This window comes from Esox lucius, chromosome 16 (genome assembly GCF_011004845.1).
Source record: "Esox lucius isolate fEsoLuc1 chromosome 16, fEsoLuc1.pri, whole genome shotgun sequence".
NCBI classification, from domain to species: Eukaryota; Metazoa; Chordata; class Actinopteri; order Esociformes; family Esocidae; genus Esox; species Esox lucius.
The window spans coordinates 20,471,477-20,493,235 of NC_047584.1; the positions used below are offsets into that span (position 1 = coordinate 20,471,477).

The 21,759-nt window shown below is 39.8% G+C and overlaps 2 protein-coding genes across 4 annotated transcripts; both read right to left on the bottom strand.

Moving 5' to 3' along the window:
- Window positions 1–436: 436 nt before the first annotated feature.
- LOC105016171 (protein spalt-accessory) lies at window positions 437–3,374 on the bottom strand. Of its 2 annotated transcripts, none has more exons than XM_010879816.3 (4): window positions 3,274–3,374; window positions 1,925–1,964; window positions 833–1,278; window positions 437–733 (listed from the first exon to the last, which is right to left on the bottom strand). In XM_010879816.3, exons 2-4 carry the CDS (start codon window positions 1,941–1,943, stop codon window positions 698–700), a joined length of 501 nt encoding a protein of 166 aa, XP_010878118.2. In that variant the 5' UTR covers window positions 1,944–1,964; window positions 3,274–3,374; the 3' UTR covers window positions 437–697. The 2 variants fall into 2 exon arrangements, with proteins under 2 accessions (XP_010878118.2, XP_019910230.2); XM_020054671.2 differs by lacking the exon at window positions 3,274–3,374 and adding an exon at window positions 3,028–3,046.
- Window positions 3,375–8,675: 5,301 nt separating this feature from the next.
- Window positions 8,676–21,543, bottom strand: lss (lanosterol synthase (2,3-oxidosqualene-lanosterol cyclase)). 2 transcript variants are annotated; one of them, XM_010879818.5, is made up of 22 exons: window positions 21,357–21,543; window positions 20,903–21,071; window positions 20,495–20,633; window positions 20,048–20,156; window positions 19,747–19,868; window positions 19,424–19,520; window positions 19,125–19,260; window positions 15,440–15,548; window positions 15,231–15,349; window positions 14,981–15,078; window positions 14,839–14,866; window positions 14,588–14,644; window positions 14,320–14,391; window positions 13,819–13,869; window positions 13,552–13,701; window positions 13,264–13,360; window positions 12,935–13,040; window positions 12,773–12,838; window positions 10,780–10,860; window positions 10,501–10,671; window positions 9,246–9,324; window positions 8,676–9,104 (listed from the first exon to the last, which is right to left on the bottom strand). In XM_010879818.5, exons 1-22 carry the CDS (start codon window positions 21,440–21,442, stop codon window positions 8,967–8,969), a joined length of 2,280 nt encoding a protein of 759 aa, XP_010878120.4. In that variant the 5' UTR covers window positions 21,443–21,543; the 3' UTR covers window positions 8,676–8,966. The 2 variants fall into 2 exon arrangements, with proteins under 2 accessions (XP_010878120.4, XP_010878119.4); XM_010879817.5 differs by having other exon boundaries at window positions 10,501–10,674.
- Between the last annotated feature and the right edge of the window lie 216 nt (window positions 21,544–21,759).

A 21,759-nucleotide genomic window follows, 5' to 3' on the forward strand; every position in this document is an offset into this window, starting at 1 on the left:
TGCTCACAGATGTTTTCTTTACAAATGGTACATATAGTACCACTTCTCCAAGGGTATGCAAACTTTTGAGCACAACTGTATAGGAAATTGCTACATGAAGTTTCTCCAGCCAAATTATGTGCATCTTTTCTTTCACATTATGAAATTCAATTTCTGTTGATCTTTGAAGAAATTGTGAAGTATAATCTGTTTTATTTGTTAAATTACCTTAATCTGTCAAGTGCTGAAGTTGTCTTTCCCCCCCAAATATGTAAAAAGACAACTTTCCAGGGGGTCTACTTTTCACATGACTGTAGTATTGGGCACCACAAATTATGCATTAACAAAAATAAAAACATTTGGTCATGGTCACATTATTTGGCATATCCAAAACATTACTTTTAGTAATGATCTACACATAATTGGACAGTTGTTGTACAAAGAAAAATGAGAAATCCTCTATAAAGTATTATTTATTTTATTTCACAAAAAAGATTACACAGACATTTAAAGACATGAGCAAGGTAGCTCAATGGCCTGGAGTACAGACATTAAGGATGAGAGTTTGGGATTAGAGCAATATATTTAGCTAAACATAGTTGTAGTCATTCTAACAATATGCATTGATATCCAGTGAAATCCAGATGGATTTATTTTAGAAAACAGTGCCCACGACTGTTAGGGCTCATCAGAGGAATGATATCATGTCAGTCTGGCTTCAGTCAGAGTCACTACTGCAGGAGCTGCTGGAATCCTGAATGATGGAGACAAAAAGAAACCTCTTAATTTTTCTACTTTCTTAATGCAGGTTTTTAATAACAGTACCTTCAAAATGTTTTATAAGATTTCTCACCCCATGACAATGCCTCCCCCTCTTGTGACAACCAACATGCCAATGGCCATGCCTGTGCTTGTGTCTTCCAATATTCAGAATCCCCTGGACGAGTCCGTGGTGTCCGTGGTGTCCGTGGTGTCCGTGGTGCCCGTGGTGCCCGTGGTGTCCGTGGTGCCCGTGGTGCCCGTGGTGTCCATGGCTACAGTGCCCAACACATCCAAAGGTACACTGCACTGGATAGGGCTGGTAAGAAGGACCCACTGGGGCCTGGATCATTCCAGGGGGATATCCCCCTGGGCTTGGGTATCCCCCTGGCATTGGCTGTTGCCCTGGCACTGGGTATCCCCCTGGCATTGGCTGTTGCCCTGGATATCCCCCTGGCACTGGATATCCCCCTGGCACTGGATATCCCCCAGGCTGTTGAACATTTGGGTTCCCGTGGTAGCCAGGAGGATAAAAGTTTCCTGCACAAAAGGAAACAGTGCATATTTATTCTTCTTTAGGCTCTATACACAGCAATTACTAGTAGGCCAATTACTAAAAGAAAGTCTCAGCTTTAATTTTAATGTATTTGTGCACATAATTGTTCCACTGTACTGCACAAGATGGCTATAGTACAGGCTAGGCAGAGCATCACCAGAGAAGATACCCAGCATCTGGTGGGGTCAATGAGTGGCAGACATCAAGCAGTTATTCAATACAATACCTAACATTAGCATTTCATTTAGAAAGAATATGACAAAACCTGCCCTGAAATAAGGGGAATAATAATAAAGCATTAGGTAGAATAAAATCATTTTTCATAAGATTGAGGCATTTTTATTCTTAAATCAAAAAGTGGTTAAAGATTTTAATTTTTTTTGCTGAATAAGCCCAGGTCCAGATTTGAACCCATGCTGCAGCAGTAGAATTATCTTAAACGGCAATAGCTTAGACCAGTGGACCATCCTAGGCCAACATGTGGTGATTTCAAAATGGTGGAACAAAAGCAATGCTTTGTAGTTACAATGTTCAGAGGTCAATACTATATACAGTGTGACTGAAGTGTTGTAAAACTGTACAAGTCATACATACAATTTAAAAAGTTAGGTTGGGAGTACAAATATTTACCTTGGTTTTGACCCCACATCTTGAAGTATCCAAATTAAACCTTGGAAAGGAATACAAAAAAAAAAAAAAAGATTTATTAAAAAGACCTTAAAGATAGACATGATTATTGCCCAGAGTAAAAAGAACTGGCATGCTCATAGACAACACGCTGTCATTCTGCCAAAACATCAATAGGGTGACTGGGTTTACTCCAAAATGTGTAGAGTATGGCCTCACATCTCACATCTAGACAATTGCAACTCTGGGTAGGACTTTCGCCAGAAAACTACTAACATGTCCTGAATGTCACAACCTATTTGGTGCTCAAACTTCCCAGGTTTTCTCATATAACCTCACTCCTCTGCCCAGTCCACTGACCTCCAGTTCAACTTTTCCTCCAATACAAATGTGTGCAGGTGGCCTACTGTACAACAAGTGATATGTCCCCTCCCTACCTTCAGGCAATGACCAAACCCCACATCTCTACCCAAGTTCTTCATTCTGACACCTCTGGTCTGGGGACAACCAGTCTTGCAAAACACATCTTGCACACCATTGGTGGATCCTGCTTCCCCTTTAAGTTAAGCCTATCTTCAGCCTGTCTGTCTTCAGGAAACTTTTGAAACCCTACATTTTCAGAGTATCTAAAATAATTAAACCCAACAGTCAGTCACATAAGTCTGACTGGTTTAGCAAATTGCTATTGGCAGTCACATAACAAGTCTGACTGGTTTAGCAAATTGCTATTGGCATACGTAGATTATTGTACTTACTAGACAGTTCGGGTAATCACTAATTAATACAGCCACAAAGTAAACTTAAGCACAAACCCTTCGATTTTTACCCAGGAAGGCAAATCTGATCTTTTGACTAGTTATTGGAAAGATTATGGCGAAAATAATAGTAAACACTTAAGACAACGGAAAATAGTTTTCCTAATTAAACACAAAAAAGGCAAATAAAATAGTTGATGTAAAACCTATAATCTTTCCCCGCTTTAGTTTCTTGCTAAAGCAATTTAAAGTATTCCAAAGCTTAAGTACTGTAAGAATGTTAAGAATCTGGCCATATCCGAAAACTACACAGCAATGTTTACTATGGTAGAATAAACCGCGTCAATTTACCTAATAATCACCAGTTGTCAAACGTGAATGTGAAAAGACGATTTTCTTTCAAGATAGTGTGCAGCGATTTAAACTATAGCTTATTTTAAAGCATAGCTCTTCAGTAACCTACACAATTTAACTAAATATATTAAAACGTATTTCCCATGCTCAAAAATACACTATTAACAATGCAATATATGGCTATACGAACACAACCATTGACATCAAACTAAGGCATATTTACAGTATAAATGGTGCACTTACTAAACAGTAGTTACAGGCAGCGTTTTGTCTGAACTGCTTCCCTTACAGTGTTCTTGTAGAGAAGGCGAGGCACACACCTGGTCTACAATTATGGGTCGTTCGCTAACGAACGTCTCTTTTTAACGTCTCTTTTAGGTGAACGTTAAGGATCGAATCGCGCTGGTGGAGGAGTCGTTCTTTTGGCTTCTTATTTTTTAAGCTACAACAACGATTTTTATCAGGTTATTCACTAAAAACTGAAGATAGAAATCTATAAATATGGCCTAACTATGTAGTTGTCTGGTGCCATTTCACAATAATTTCATTGTGCAGGATGACGCTGTATTATTCGGTGCATTTGACAAATAAACCTTGAAACTTGAAAATAGTGGGGACAGTGCGTATTTGTGTTTCATGTACATTTTCTCACTAGGGTAAGGTAAAACAACAACAACAAAAAAACAAGTGATCTAATAATTAGGACAGGTAATATGTAACATATTTTGAACGTGCATGAAACATGTTTATGTTAAGCCCTGGATGTAAATAACTTTTCTGACAGTCACAAGAAACCTCCGCAACTAACCGTAAATTAATACTTTTGGTTGTGGGATTATCTAACCGTTTTTTTACATATTATTGTGTGCTCAACTACACAACTTTTTGGCATTATATTCTGCACATGTCTATCTCTATTCATGTGTCCAAACAGTTACATGGAGGGCCGAGTGTCGGCGGGTTTTTGGTTTTTCCTATAAATTGGTTCCCAGTTCACATCTAAACAACCAGGCTAGGGTAGAAACTAACCAATTAGTAACTAATGTCAATCAAGTACAAGGTGAGACCAAAAACCTCCGCGGAACTATTTGGACACCTCTGCTCTATAACCATACGCCGTTGATGACGTATTTGCAGAAGTGGGGTAGTGATGGCATTCCGAGTCTTTTTGGGTTCTGCTGGCTCCTTTCACCTGAAAGAGTCGGCCCGTTTGTCTACCGTACGGCTCTTTTAAATGCATTAAAAATGACACCCAAACAATGAGAAAGGTGCAAAACTCAGCCATCTGCATAATCTCTGTGGACTCTGCTTTACCATTCAAGGTTTGAATTTCTTCCTCACATCCATTTGTTTTCTTTCAGTTTCATGACATCACCCTTATGCAGTTTGCAAAAAGATGGACAACTTTCATCTATTTGTTTCAGATCATTGCAGATATTGGTTTCACACTTACTTTGGCCTGATTGGTGCCCCAACAGGGCTGTAGCTAATATGGGGAAAGCTGGGTATGATTCACAGGGCCCATGTGTGGTAGGGTCCACTGATTGTAATAATGTGAATGGCGGCCCTGCACCCCAGCATTCACCCGTGACAGGATACAAGTACCAGAGAATCAATTACAATTTTTAAATTCATATTGGAACATTTATTTTGGACATATTGAAGTATTTTAGACATATTTATTTTGGACATATTGAATACCAATGGGTTTCCCAATAAATGTCTTGGACCCTCAAACTCATCTCTGGACCAGTTCCACTCAGTTATTTAATTGCGAACCTCTAATAATGGGCTTATTAAGACCTGGAACACAAGGTGGGTGAAATTAATGATGTGTTAGAACAGAAAACCAGCAGGCTCCGGACCTCGCAGCATAAAAGTTGAATACCCTTGGCCTAGGAGTTAAACAAAAATGTCCATAACATTCAGACACACAGTATCAAGAACATATATATTCAATATAATTTTCACAACCTGAGAGCTGTAAAGCCCTACAACCTCTTAGTGTTGCAAGACATGTTTATGAAGAAAATTGAAGATTTTTTAGACTAGGTGATTATTGTCTTCAAGGGGGCATTCAATATCCTTAGTGGGCCATTTACTCTTCAGTTTGTGGAGTCTTTGCAGGATGAAATGGAAAACAATGAATTGGCAACAATGTATATAATTTTACTTGTGCTGCTTTGGTTGGAATGTCAGGAAGTGTGGTGTTCTACAGGAACTGATTAGGGGATCAAAAGTGTACAGGCTGTTTATTACAGTGCTTAGCGGAAGTATAACCTGAAGGGACTTCTTTATTCATGAACAAAGGAATACACAGACTTGTTGTCAATTAAGCTAAATTAGTTATTATCGCTAGCTCATCAGAAAGATTACATTTGGATTGATATTACTGAATTGAATTCATGTTCACTTGAATGGGTGTGCCCAAATCTTTGACTGGCACTGTATGTATCCTTTGTTGTAATACAGGACTCTACAGTAAAAGACACATTAGTGTCGGCTTGATTTTCCTGTATAAATAAAGGGAAAAAAATAAAATAACACAGCAAAAGTATTCCGGGAAGGTAAGGGATTATGGCAAGTATTTTTAGCCAAACCTGAGTGTTGTAAGAAATAAGTATTTTACCGCCTGATGCAGTCACTGGTCCCGTGAGCTTACATGAAATGTACACAGATGTACATTTCATGGATACTGTTTGGCAGGCTAAGTACATTGTCAGCAAAACACTGATTATAAAAGTAGAAAAACCTGTTCTTTAGAAAAGCATGTGACCTTCTGTTAAGTAATATGAAGAGAGGAGGGTCAGTGCTGAGCTGTTATATCACCTGGAAGCCAAATCTTTGAGACAGGCAGGAGCCCTCATTGGCCTTGAAAGGCATGAACTGAGAGTTCAGGTGTGCACACAGTGAGCGATGAAAGGGAACTGCCTATCTGCCCTGTTCTCTACTGCACCTTAGAGCCCCATTCACACACACTCACTCAATTAGACTGACTCTGAAGGGAAATATATTGTCACTCAAAAACACACACCCTTGCAGAATTACTCACCTGATATATATATAGCCCAGTTAAACAGGAAATCATGGGACACCACTTTCTAATGACTCAGACAAACCTGAAAAAAATATCTATATCAATGTTGAGACTTCTGTCAGAATTGGTTCACCAGTATTTCTAAGGCATAAAAACACTTAAGGTAAGTTATTTTCATACTAGGTGACATCAAAAACAGTGTTGTAGAGTTTAACCAACTAGTAATCATCAGTTTGAAGCAAATTCACAATTTCACATCCTTAACTATCATTCTTCTTCTGCGACAGGGTTATCAAAATCCCATTTCTTAAAAGTACAAGGTTGGACATTTCAGAGTACCGTGTTCCTAGTAGCATAACAGTCCTTGAATCTCATCAGAGTAGTATATGCGTGTGTGTTTGAATGTGTGCACTTGGGTGGAGCACTGAACAGTTTCTTTCCCCATGTTGTGCCTCTCAGCAAACAGCCATGTTTCTCACAGACTAAAAAAACCTATACTAACCACATCATCCACATCCAAGTGGTTATCTCCCAGAATTTAGATAGAATTGCTTATACTGGAACTGTAAATGTGTATAGAAATTGTTAATACATTTACTGATCTACTCCTCGTTCATATTCCATTGTCTGATATGCTCACAACCCATTGTATATATAGTACAATGTCAACTTAGTATAGATTTGTTTTATTATGTCTCTAATTTCTTGTCTATCACTAGCATCATAACATGAAGTAAAATCCTGTGTAAATGTCAGATTTAACCATATTTCTTTGTTTGTCCAAATATTTACCAATATTTCTTGATATTCTTTCAGTTAAAATAAATTTTCACGTTCCATTTCTTAACCATAAACAGAATAAATGATTAGGACGTCCCAACGCTTGGAACCCCTGGACCAGTTGCATGTATTAATGGAAGCAAACCAGGCTTCCCCCAAAATATTTACAAATAAAAAGACAAATAATTTATCTTTAAATTCCTTACACTTTTCTACATATACAGTTTTTCCAAGTTGTTTTGGTACATTTCTCTAATCATCCTTAATGTTTGTAAACTAGTTAGAGAAATTCTTGAAATAATTTGTACTAACAGCACCACACAATGGATTACCTGCAAAAGCCTGGAACTTGCTCAAAATCCTTAGTTCATTTCTCATATGTATTAGTGTCAATTAACATATCAGTGCCATCAGAATGACAAGTCCGTGTGTCATTGTTCCCAAACAAAACAGTCAAAATGCTTAGTCATGTTGTTGATATAACAGTGTACTCTGTATTTTTTATGTAAACTGTGGCTACGATTTTGAGGTCAATGATTGAAAATGCACAAGACCGCACTTTTTTCCTGTATGGCATACATCAATTTCAAAAGTACAAAATTACAGTGCAGTCTTTCTATACTCCCTGACAGCCCGGTCTGTCGGGCCACAGATTCTCATCCACATCACAACGGATATCTTTCCTTGCAATGCAACAAGGAAAGCATTTTTTGAAATGTGTCATCCAGCCTGTGCAGGCATCCGCTGTGATGTCTTGACATGCTGCATCCATGGCAACCACCACGGTCCTCTGACTATGCGTCTGAGTATAGAAAATATGATGGACAGATTATGACAACTCATTCCACCATTTTTCTTTTAATTACTTAACCAATGAACTAATGCCTAGATGTTTTTGGGGGTAAGACTACCCAAACGAGAACCAGTATAATATATTTTGATCCACCCGACGTAAGCAATTTATAATGCTAGAAACAGACAATTGTACATAATCAGTTGCATGAATGTACCAAAGCGTTGGCAATTTGTAAAACAAAATAAATGCAATTTGTGACTAGTTGATGCGGAGGTTGTACAAGTTGTTTTGAGAATTTCAATTGTGATCTGAGAAATGTACCACCTTCAATTTCAAAAGTGGCCGAAAAGTGGCAATACAGAAGAGATTACCCGATGGTGTGATCTCCTTGGGCAAGTCCTTGTCCCTGGCCTAGGAAAAATACAAACAACCTGTGAACAGTTGTATAAAGTCAAGTAGTTAGTAAGCCTGCAAAATGAACAGGTGGATGGCGTGGACGAGGAGGGTGAGTCGAAGTGCTTGGAATTGATCACCACATACAGAGTAGACTACAGGATAATGTTGTATAAAGGTTAGTGGTATGTTGTTTAACCTCGTACCGCCACTGCCCTGGATGCTCCCTGGTTTGAGCTTGACACCATAGAATGTTATCTGAAGAGTTTGGGAGCAGTTTGTGTACAGCGATTCAGCAGAGTGAATTGTGTATGTATTGATTTACTTATGACAGGTACTGGTTGGTAGATTTGACACACTTTGAAATGGATCAACTAAATTGCTTTATTCTGCATTTTGAAATAAGTCTAATTGCATCAATGCTATTAGCAGACAATTTAGAAAGGTTTCTGTTTCAACACTATTTAGATACTGATTTAAGTGAGACAGATGCTCAAATTACACTTAAATTCCTTACATAGCAACTAAAAGGTTTGTTTTAAAATATCCCACCAAAATATAAGGCAAGAAGAATGTTAAAGCAGCAGGCAAGGTGAGGCGATCCCAAAGTTGAAGTCAAAATAAAACATGATGCAACTCTGATCCTTCAAAAACCCAGCTTTATGTAAATTGCAATCAATAACTTAAAACATTTCTCTGGAATATAATGTTTGTTTTCAACATTAAACCTGTTTAACTTAAGTCAATGCCGCTTCATATCTTTTTACATAGTTAAACTTATCATCACAACTGTAGAAACAGGACTTTTATTTATATTTCACCAGTTTCTAGTCAAAAGCACCAACTCATTCATCTGTGTTTTATGCTACGTTTTTAGAAATTAAGTATCACACCCCTGCTGGCTCTTTGCCATTTCAGTGACCCCTGACATCACAGCTTGATCTTCCCAGCCAGAGGACTGGAAGGGTATAATTTGGAAAAGCGTCCAAGCGTCCACACTGTGAAGACGTTTCTGTAGGAAGTGTAGCTGATGGCACAGCTCTTATTGAACACACCAGAGATGTTCTCCTGAGGACAAAGTACACATCTATAAACTTCACACAGAAGGACAGACATTCTAGAATAAATGTATCTTAATGTGAAAACTTTATGACAAAGGTTGGGTGAAGCTAAACATTAAGCACAGTGTCACTGGAGGCGGGGACTCACCTGTGGCCAGTCTCCATTGGGCAGCTGCCTTTCAATCAACAACTGTATGCCTCGCTCAATCACCTGAGCACATGGATACCTGCCAACACCATATTGTTTTATTTAATTTTATGGTGTTAAATCAAAAAATGCATTTAGAAGAAATTTACACAGAAGCACAATACCATCATGTAGGTTGTTCAAAGTATGTAACTACAACACAGTTTCCAAAAAGTTGGGACGTTGTGTAAAATTCAAACAGAATGCAATGATGCAAATCATTTATCCCTATATTTAACTGAAAAGAGTACAGAGATCATATTTCAAATGTTGAAACTGAGAAATGTTATTGTTTTTGGAAAAATAAGTTCCTGCATAGTCCCTTTCCTCTTTAGCCCAGAGGATGCAGTGTCTATAATTCCCAAAGATAATTTCACATTTTGATTTGTCTGATCACAGGACAGTTTTCACTTTGCCTCAGTCCATCTTAAATGAGCTCAGGCCCAGGGAGGGCAGCAGCGTTTCTGGATCTGGTTTATAAATGGCTTCTTCTTTGCATGGTAGAGTTTTAACTTGCATTTGTGATTGTAGCGACATATTGTGTTCACAGACAATGATTTTCAGAAGTGTTCCTGAGCCCATAAAGTGATGTCCACTACAGAATCGTGTCTGTTTTTAATGCAGTGCCACCTGAGGGCCCAAAGGTCACGGCCATCCAATATTTGTTTTCGGCCTTGACCCTTGCGTACAGAGATTTCTCTGGATTCTCTGAAACTATGTACTGTAGATGATGAGATCCCCAAACTCTGCAATTTTACGTTGAGAAGCATTATTCTTAAATTGTTGCACTATTTGCCTGCACAGTCTTTCATAGAGTTGTGAAACCCTCCAAATCTTTTCTTCTGAAAGACTCATGCTCTCTGAGATGCTCTTTTTATACCCAATCATGTTACCGACCTGTTGCCAATTTACCTAATTAGTTGTGATTTTTTTTCTTTTTGCATTACATAAACTCTTTCAGTATCCAGTCCAGTCCAACGTGTTGCCTCTGTTACAGCCTTTTTGAAACATGCTGCTGGCATCAAATTCAAAGGGGGTATATATTCTTCAAGAAACAACAATTCTCACTTTCAACATTTGATATGTGGTCTTTATACAATTTCCTAATTAATATAGGGTTTATATGATTTGCACATCATTGCATTCTGTTTCTCCTTTACATTTTACATAGCATCCCAACTGTTGGAAACAGGGCTGTAGTTCAGTAGACGGATACCTCGCAGCCATGAGGCCAAGCAGGGCCCAGCAGGTGTTATGAATCTGGGAGTTAGCGCTCTGGACGTAGCAGCGCTGCTTGCAGGACTCAAAATCCTCCCCCCACCCCCCGTCCTCCATCTGGTGGGTGACCAGGAAGTCACAGGCCCTCTGCACCTCCCCGCACGCAACACTGCTGGATGGAAATGAGAGATTTGGAGAGAAAATAATCCACAGAAATGTGTGCTGTCTGAACATTTTTGATGTGTACAAGTCTTCCTCCATTGCTAAGGACCCTCACCCATTGTGGTAGGTGTGACCCATGCAGGCAAAGGCCTCCAAGCCAAACCAGACCCCATAGGTGAAGCAGACACCCCAAGACCTGGACACACCACAACAAGAATGGACACATTACACAATGTGAAATTACTCAGGCACTGATGTCAGTCGAGAAGGCCTGGCTCGCAATCGCTGTTCTGATTCATCCCAAAGGTGTTCAGTGGGGCCGAGGTCAGGGCTCTGTGCAGGCCACTCAGCTTCCTCCACACCAGGCCGGTCGCTTCATGTCTATATTGCTTTGTACACAGGGGCACAGTCAAGCTGGAACAGGAAGGGGTATTACCCAAACTTTTGCCACATATATGGAAGCACCCAGTTGTCTAGAATGTATTTTTTATCCTGGAGCATTAAGAAGACATTTCACTGGAACTAAGAGACCAAGCCCAAACCCTGAAACACAGTCCCAGACCAGGCTCTTGTTGCACCTAGACGCTTCCACTTCGCAATTACAGCACTTACAGTTGACCGGGGCAGATCTAGTAGGAGAGACATTTCATGAACTGACTTCTGGCAGAAGTGGCATCCTATGACACGTTTAAACTCACTGAGCTCTTCAGAATGACCCACTGTAATGCCACAGTGTTTGTCTATGGAGATTTCATGGCTGTGTGATGGATTTTATGTACCTGTGAACAATGGGTGTGGCTGAAACACCTGAACTCAATTAGTAGGGGGTGTCCATATACATATTTGCTTTTCCATTCTTATTATTTTTCATTGTTCCCCTCTAATCAGAGACTCTGGATGAGAGTATCTTGCCTGACAAAAATGTTTTGATACGTTTTTCTGTTAAGGTGACCATGAAAATTGTCGTCAGCAACTGGACAATGTTTAACCAGTCAGAGTATCAACACATCTGTTTCTAGGACTAATCAGATGAAACATCCATTGGAATTCGCTATCTAGAATCATCTTGGATGTATTCAGATCCAGACTCCTCACTGAGAAGAAGGTTTGGGTAGCCAAGCAAAAGAGCATTTACTCAATAACTAATATGTAAATTTAAACATTTCAGATTAATTAATTATTATTAATAATCATCTAAACCCAGCAGTAGTTGTGAACTTGTGTGGTATTATTTGAATATCCTTGCTATAAGGAATTAAAATCACAGGCAAAGTGCCAACAGTCTTTCAATTCAAATGAAATTCAAATAACATAGTTACTGGCAGGGAACTTCATATGTCGTAACAAATAATACACGATAAAGACTCTTTGTTCACCATTCTTCCTCAATAATTTAACAGTTTACTTATATCCCTTCCTGTAAGCTCAAATAAAAGTTGTCACTGCACATTTTCCATTTTGGAACAGAACTTATTCTGATGAAGGTCTCACGTCAGAAGGCTTGGGCTAGGTTTTGATTATTCATTATACGCCAAGAAGAAGCTGCCATGTTGGCTGTGGACATGGTACCCAATTGGAATACATTTTAAGTTTGTACTGTGTAAATAATTTCAATGCCCTAATTGTATTGAATTATGAGCAATAACCTAACTAGCTTGCATTTGTACTTGTGTGTCAGCTGTGTGAGCTGTGATAGCATCTCCAAACAGGCTGGACCAGCTCTCAGGGCCTGGGATGAGTAATGACGTAACTACAGTTCTCACGTGATACAAAGTTTTGCACACGTGTCTCTCTCAACTTTTGTTTCAGGCAAGTTGTCACTGCGAGTGCAACAGGAACAATGGATACATTGAGGTGGAATCGCTTGTCAAAAATCGTCTTAGCAACACACCTTTGGCTCATTTGCCTAGGCGCAACCACCTACAAGATGACGCACAAAATGTCTCTCACCATTATCATTATCAATAATGGGAAGGGGGGGGGGTTAATTTTAGGTACATTTAGGGTTACAGGAATTTAGCTAAATACTGGCATATGCTAACGGGATAAGTTGTTTGTCTCCTAACTTTGTACGTAGTCTACAGACCTAAGTTAGACCGAAAGCTTACCCTTCCCATGATCCATCAGGCCTCTGTACCCTCCGGCAGTACTCCAATCCTTCTTTCAGAGTAGACCTGGGGGAAAATAGTCAGGAAATGAATTGCTCTGAGGCAATAATTTGGTAAGTTAGAGGTCTAGCCTGTTTGTATGTGTTATTTTTGTGTGTTTACCTGATCTCTGCTGACCGGTGTTCAGGGTACAACTTCTGGAAGTGTCTCAGAGCCTGCATAACTGCTGAGGTGCACTCTACATAGGTGTAGTCTATCATTATGTCACCTAAGAGAATCAGGGTGAAAAGCCCAAACCCCTGTACATTAATATGCAGCTTGTACTCCGATCCAGTTTTTTCACAACAGTAAAGACTATGCATCCAAATTGGCTCACATTTGTGCCAAGAAGGTTAATGTATAAGGCATAACATTGCACAGTGTTATCGAGATATGAGCACTATGGGATGAGGGGAGGGAACTTGGCAGGGAATCAAAGGTAAAAGACTGACCAAACACTTCTGAGGGGTTTAGCAGCTCCAAAAGTCTGCCTCCGCGCTTGGTTTCGTAGGTGGCGAAGCCGCCATCACTGTTTCTCATGCTCAACAACTGTAAGACACAGTTAAGTAACATTTGATTTTGTTTGTTTGTGGCATGACGGTATGTCAACATGAACTCAGAGCCAGCAACATTCTCTTAACACCAAAATATAATATGATGAAAACGGTTAAGTCTATAGATATGCATGAAATTCTAACCCTGAGCCTAGCAGAAGGCAGTTAATCAGTAATGCCACTGACCACACTGACAGCATCGCACAGGCTCTGGAAGGGGACGTGCTGACTGATGAAGGGACATTGTTCCTGCAGAAGCATCAGTGACTTCAGGCCCTCGGCCGTGCAGTCTGCCACGATCCAACCACAGTCCCGCGTGCTGAAGGGGAACCCTCCCTGGTTATCACACAAGCACAGACAAAAATATTACTGCAATGGACACACACACACACACACACAATGGTTGAAATCAGAACACCAAAGATACTTCCTCTGATTATTGGACTAGTTCACCTTGTTCATTTGTCTGTAGTATTTCTGGAAGTCAGGGGGGTTGTCAGGTATCTGATGGATGGGGGAAATTGGTCAGGAGTCATTTAGAATCCATAGACAAACAAAAGGTGTTGTTTTAGTCTGGTGAACAAAAAGTGTTTTGAGAAAGTAACCAACGATGTTTACGATCAGTGATTAGTGCCTTTTGTCAATTGGTTTTTGAAAACTCCTTTGTCTTCTTCTAAACTAATTATTACTAATATCTTTTTAGATTTTTGGCACCAGAGGTGGTGGCTTAGACCACTGGACCAAGAATGGTCTTCTCCAAATGTGAATCTCCCAATTAGTTCTGTCAGGCAGGTAACCAATACACTGAACAATCTTACAATTGACTTAAGCTTAATTCAAACTCAAGATTAAATTACATCAATCGCTTACTGGTTTCCATGTCATGAAGGAGGGAGGACAAGATTTAGAATGAACTTTGAACTTTTACCAAAAAAGGAAACAGTGATGTCTCACCTGTGTAACAGTGAGGAATTTGTGAGCATGTTTAAGGCACTCTTCTAACATGGGGTTGTCCTGAGCCCCTGCCTGAAGGACCCCAATTCAAAAGAACAAAACAATTACAATATTAACCACGTTATCCTCTTAAATTGGTCTGTGATCTTTCCTGTTATGAGAACTTTCTTGAAAAGTAATTTAAGCAAAATGTAAAGCAAGATGAATAGGTAAGGTGAGACTTTTTTGACTAAACCTTTATAGACTTAGTAAAATGAATTCATCACACCTCTAAGAAGGCCTGTACTGCGAAAGCTGTGTCCCATAGTTGGGACCCATTGGTCCCCTGTAGAAACACAATCAGAAAAACACGGCCGACATTAAGAATCGGTTTGAGGACACAGCAGACATTGGTCCTTGACAAAAAAGCAAGATCAATGGATAAGTGATTTTAAGTCCAGAATTAGGTCCAAGAAACCGGCATGTAATCCAATGATTAATTTCATGATGTTTATCATGGCCAGCCAACACCCAACATACCTGCATTTTCATACCATCCATTCCCAACCTATGGCAAACCGAGAAATGAAGAACAAAAAATAAACACTCACTGATTTTCTTCAAATGTAGCTTGACACTACATTACTTCTTAATTGACTGAGCGACCAAGTGCCTAACCAACCATAGGTAATCTGGGATTCTGGACACGTGCTCCTGGAAAACAGCGGAGGAAGGTCCGTCCACGTGCCAGCGCACCAGCATGTTGATAGTTTTGGAAATCTGAAGTGTAATACGAGGGGGTACCCCAAGGTTTAACATCACACCACTCCGTACCAGTTTAAACGCCGACATAGTAAAATGACGTACATTAAGCGTGAAGATTTGCAAAACCAGAAGATGGTCTGTGACTTTAGGTATATATGATTCCTTACAGGCCCAATGCTGATGCACTTGGTGAAGCGGTCGTCAGCCTGTATGTGGTCGTACAGCTCCTTCAGCGTTCTCCCTCGCAGAGCACTGCTGTGGTGGGCCTCATACATGTTCATGACCACTGGCAGAAGAGCATTCAAATGAATCAGTGACATCTCATCCAGTTGTTATGTCAGAGCGGCTGTGGCAGTTGGTGGAATATGCAACTCACTGTAGGCCACGGTCAGCAGTGTGCTGTGTGGTGTGTACAGGTCGCTGGCCGCCACGTTGTTCCTCTGTGCCGGCCAGTTGATGGTGGCATAGTCCTGGACATACAACTCCTGTAGAAACAAGAAAAAAAAAAAAACATTCACAAACCGTTTCAACTTCAGCCCATGTATTCTTTCGCAGCTTCATCTCATCCTAGCTGATTCTGGATCTGTGCTGCTCAATCGTATAAAAAGGTAAAACCAAACAAATTAAAATGTTTCTTCAAGAGAACTAGAATTGGACAGATTATGCACTTGCTGAATTGACAGGAATTTTTATTATATTGACCTAGATCTCAGGTTTTAATAGAGTATCTATACTTACATCTCACCAGTAAGGCAAGTAGATTATTGTAGGCAACTGCATGTCAGCTTTGTTTTAGTTTTGTTTTACCTGTCCCTACTCATTCTCTACAAAATAGCAGCCCCACAATACCAAAATATCAAATTTCGGGTATGTGTCAAAATAAGACAACACAAAAACCAATTTGACACTTCATTATTTTAAAGACAAAAATTTACTCAGTTCGGAATTACACACAAGTTCTTTGTTAGCAAGTTATCTGTAAGTTTCCTTAAAACTAAAAAAGATCTGATGCCCTATTTCCATGAAACACAAATCTCCTGATAGGTTGATATTTTGGGGGGCTGGAGTAGTAGCTTTGGAGTATCGGTTTTATCTTGTGACAAAACATCCTGGTTCAATTATCTTCAACAAAGTTGAAGTTGACAGCATCTATTGTGGTCTTCCTTGGTATTTTAACAATGGCAATATACTTTGCTTAAACCTGTCCTGTTAGTTCATTTTCTTTGAAGTCCATTCAACAATACCATTCAACAGCTGATGAAACATACTGTGTACAACATGAATGATAATACACAAAAAAGTTCTCATGCTGGTTGAAAAGACAGGTTGCGTTCCCCTGCTCAGATGCTTCATACAGCACCTTCGAAATGTATTTAATTCCCTTCACTTTCTTTACATTTTGATGAGTTATATTCCTAATTTCTAATCAAATTAAACACAATACTCCATTAAGACAAAGCAAAAACACTTGTGTGCCAATACACTGAAAATAAAACATTTAAACGTTTTATACTGATAAGTATTCAGACACTTTATATTCAGTACTTTGTAGAAGCACTTTTAGCAGCGATGACAGCTTTGAGTCTTCGTGGGTATGCCAGTATTAGTTTTGCACACCTAGATTTGGGCAGTGTCTCCCATTTGTCCTTGTAGCTATTCTCATTTGCTGAGATCTTCAGGTCTCCCCAAAGATGCTCAATTGGATTCAGGTCTGGGCTTGGGCTTGGCAACTCCACGACATTTGACTCTGACTTAGTTGTTGTCGTCATTGCCCCGAGTTTGAGGGAGGGATCGTATTAGCAAGGTGATGAGATTGGCATTCAAGCCAAATAGTTTCATTAGCCTCGTCAGACCAGAGAATCCTTTTCCTCATGCTCTCAGGGTCCTTCAGGCAGCATATCATTTGCATTTTACGCAGGAGTGGCTTCCGCCTAGCCATTCTACCATACAAATCTGACCGGTGGAGTGCTGCAGATGATGTTCTTCTGGCAGGTCCCTTCAAAGTGGGATGAATCAGAGTTCATTTTTTGGGTGTTATGGCAAAGTGTGTGAATGTTGTATGCATATGGGATATTTCATAATTTCCTTTACAATAAACTGTTTCAAATTTCTGTAACACATTTTCCCTTCGTCATGATAGGGTATTGTGTTAAGAATGATAGAAAAAAATAAATGTAATCAACTATAAATTCAGTGTATTACAACAAAATGTGAAGAAAGTGAAGGGGTCGGAAAGATCTCTAAAGGGTTAGTATCTCATGGTTGAGTTGACAAGTCATCAACTGCGCAATCGGCTGACAGATTGCTGTAAAATATGTGTTTAGCTAATGGCTGGATCTTTACATTTTAGAGTTGTTTAAAGAAAAAAAATTACTTTCATGATCTCATGATTGAGGGTTTGACCTGCCTAATGGAAAGAAAATTTCTGGTTCATCTATGACTTGTTTACTGCTCATGAAGCAGTACACACATGATTTCATTCGAAAATGCTTCTGCAGTGAGGGTGTGGAATGTAGGTGAAGTGTCCTTGGAGGCATGCCAATTATATACATAACCATCAGTTAAAAAAACTGTTTTTAAATTAATCTGACCAAACCAGTCAGGGCCCTAAAAGAAAACACTGTTTCAACGTAGTCTATCAGGATTGTCACAGCTATTCTGCCATACAACTGCAAACAGCAGCTACACATTTGGTCAAAGCTGAAATTAGACTGAAATCAGGATTTGCACTGGCCATTTTATCTTAAATTTCTGTTACAGGACGCTGGCACTGTTTCAGCATGTTTGGAGTGCACCTTAATGTTCCACCTGTAGAACATTCCGGTTGGAAAAACACACCTCATGGCACAGCCAGGGATTTAGTTACCCCCTGAATAAACACAGCACAATTTGATTCAAAACATTTCTGAACATTGCTACACAAATAATCAGATAACATGGCTTTCCCATGTGGTGAAAAACATGCTTGAAAGTTCCTTCAACATTTAAAACATGAAAACATTACATAAAATAAGACTCTTACCCCCTCTAGTGGTCTTTTTTGGTTATAAAGTAAATTTCAGTTTCAAAACAGAGTCCGACGAACACACACTTGTCCCATGCTAGGGAATAAGACATTTGGAAGTCTTGGTTTGAAATATAGTATGTAAACAATTCCAAAAGTAAATTGACAACCAGCTAATCAAGACATTTTAACTTCTTACACTGAAGTCCCAAACCCAGAATCCTGGATATGTTGAGGCATAACTCTGGAAATATGGGCCATCTAACTCTTGGTTTGCCAATAATTGCGTTTTCAAAAATGTCTCTATGATTTTAGCAATCCTAACTAGTATATATTTGAAACTTTTCAGTGTCACCATGTATACAACCAAAGCCTTCTTTGAAGTCTATGAAAAGTTGGCGTGTGTATGGGGTACTAATTTCTGTCAAGTAGAGAATCCTGCTTGTTTTACCTCAACTTGGTGTTACTGGATGATAAAGCACTTTAAAACATTTTTGATTTCGCATTAACCTTAAACTGAGCTTGAATGAATGGACTTTTCAGGGAATACCTTCCAATGCCTTTCCATGGCAATCCACCATTTTAACAATGTAATAAGTGTTTGTGTTGTATATGGCACCAGTGTAATCCTCAAAACATGGGTGTAGGCATCACATTTTCTGTGTTATTATATTTGGTTAATCAGATACCATAGAAAATACATTGCCAGGTTACGTCAGAATAGCAAAACCACCTGTGTTTGTATAACAAAAATATCCCGAAATAAGATAATACAAGCAAGGCTTTCTACTTACACCTTACTGAGCTGGAGAGCAAAAATTTGCTTTTGAAGCCATTTGCCTTTGCAGGGAAGAGTACAGTACAGTACACCTCTTTATAAAAGGCGAGGGAGACCTTACCATCATTCTGTTATATCCACACTTTTCTTTGAGTAAATGTTATTTTGTAAAATCTTCTGTTGAAATTGTTAAAACTAGCCATTGTTCATAGAGTTGATTTTGTTTAACGTCTGACACAGAATTAAGGTGTTGTGGGATGAATGATGTAATTACAGCACCTGTCTAAGACTGAGCACCAGGGGGTCCACCTTGGCAGCCAGCCTGACCGCATAGCAATAGCTCATCGGGAGGTAGACTTGGCGGCAGTGGCACCAGAGAGTGGAGGGATGGGCCGGGAACCAGGTAGGGAAAAGCCTGAATAGAGGAACAATATGAACCAACTAATAAAAGTCTACAGTCTACAGTGAGTTATCTATCCAATTTGGAACATATAAGCAATTTCGGCCTTTATACAGCCTATGGTTCTGAATAAAGGCAAACAAAATTGATCAGATTCGAATGAAGACATCAAGCATACCACATTTCTGGAAGGAGGGTGTTCATTCCTTCCCAGCTGTACACATTGAGGATGGCCAACCAGAATTTACCCCAAGAGGGGATGCCAGCAGCACCACCTGTTCAACAGAAAGACACACGGACAGTTATCACAGACACAACCAGATTCAACAATGTTAAATCCAAATCCCTTATTTTAGGTTGAAAGTATTAACCAGTGATGCTTTAAAGCACATTCCTTGAAGGATGAAGTATCACAGAACTTTTCCTATGGTTCCAGAAACATATGAAGTAAAAGGTTATGCTGACCACGAAAGGGTTTAAAAAAACACAGTTTAATCCCACCTTTGCTGTGCAGGTTGTTCCTGGCCTGTACCATATCCTTGTCATCAGGCCCGACTCCCAGAATCCTGAGGGTGATGTAGCTGAGGGCCGTGCCAAACACAGTGGACTTGTCCTCAATGTGTCTTTGACAGGAAATTACCAAAAAGAACAACAACAGTATTTAAGACGTTGTCTTGCATATGATACAAGCCAACACAATGTTGCTAATTAACTACGGAAACATACAAACAACGTGTGTGGGCAATCTTATTCCCCAAACTTGGCATTATTAGTGAAAGACAGCAATGGTGAGAACACTCACAGGCCCCAGCCTCCATCAGCCAGCTGGACAGAACGCAGGTATCTCACCATCTCCTTCTTCCAGGCCTCAGGTAGAGGTATCTGGGCTACGTGGCAAGTGATCAGAAGACCTAAATTGCAACAGGCACACACAGAGTGGATGTCGCCTCAGATTTACTGCACGCTGTTTAAGTGCATTTTATTTGTTGAGAATTCTTATCGTTTTCATCACCATGTTATTATCCTATAACTAAACAACTGATATACAATGCAGGACATTCATGCTATATGTGACTCTGTTCACTTATTTCAGGGACATGATCACAGTAAACTTGAATGACAGTGGGATGACAGGTTACACTACATATGGAAAGTTGACACTGGATGTGATGAAGACACAAACCCTTACAACACAAGACAAACATACTGATGCACGTCCTTTAAAAATGCATTGTACAATGGTGCGTACCTGGTAGCAGGAACAGGGGTCCCCCATAGTCTCCCGCCCAGTGTCCATCCTCCGCTTGGAGATGGCTGTAGAACTCCATGCCCTTCAGGGCTGACTCCAATGCATTTTGGGCCAAGGGGGAGTCAGGGATAAACTTACTCTGTACAGGGACATCGGTTTCACAACAAAGCTTGGGTCAAAGGTCACCACTCGGGAGCAGTAGAGGAGAGCTTTAGTTCCATCTAGTTGTTCCAACCTGTTTTTGTTAAGCCCAACCATGATCTCATTTAATGTATGCTTCTGTGAGACATGTTAATGACTATAACGGCTTTACCTGCTAATATTGCAGCCTAGGTAACATCTCTCCTTTAGGAGAGATGTTATAAGCCAAATGGCTGGTGGAGAATGGACATGGATCAACTTGTTTACCGTATCCAAACCCAACGAATGGGCTTCCAACATGTTCTGCTCTCTGTCTGAAGCGTCACTGTCCTGTACAAAGCGCCATGTCTGCCTGCCTTCGACGTTACTCAGCCTCCAGCGGGTTAGGTCTGTCGCCGGCTCTGTCTTGTAAGGTCCTCCCCTCCGACGAAGGCATCTAAGGTGCAAGAATTGACAGCGTGCGTGTTCATGCAATTCAGGTGAGTATGCAAGATGCGTAACGTATTTTAGGGTACATGCATAATTATATTCAAATTGTTTAGAATTATTGTTGACATTGTTTCTTGAACTGTGAGCACAGATGTCCTTTCCGATCTAATGTCGTTTTGAAGCAGAAATAAACACGTAGATTGTTAACCAAATGAGTGCTAAATTAGTTCTTAATCAATTGCTAATAACAGTTATACGAACATATTTTATTACATATATATTGTATACTTACGTTCCCTCGGTCATCGTTGAATGAATCACTGAATTAAATTCTCCGCGGGGGAATAATTGGGAATAACATTTTAAACTAAAGCACATGCACTTGTTCAGCCCCTAGTTGTACTACACTGGGAGTAATAGTCCTTTTCACAACATTTCTGTTAGATGATAAGTAACTTTTTACAACAAAGGACTACACTACCCAAAATACCAAGCGTTGCCTTCCGAGGTTTATACTGTATGGAGAGATATGAGCAGACAGACCCTTGTCCAATCACAATTGAGGGGCGGATAAATAGGTGGGGTTTAATTGAAGCTACCCAATCGAGTGAGCACCAGGGTAGCAAACTTGAAACATACCACAAGATGACCCTTACCAATATAAACACAGCCTAAATTAGCGATTCGTATTTACT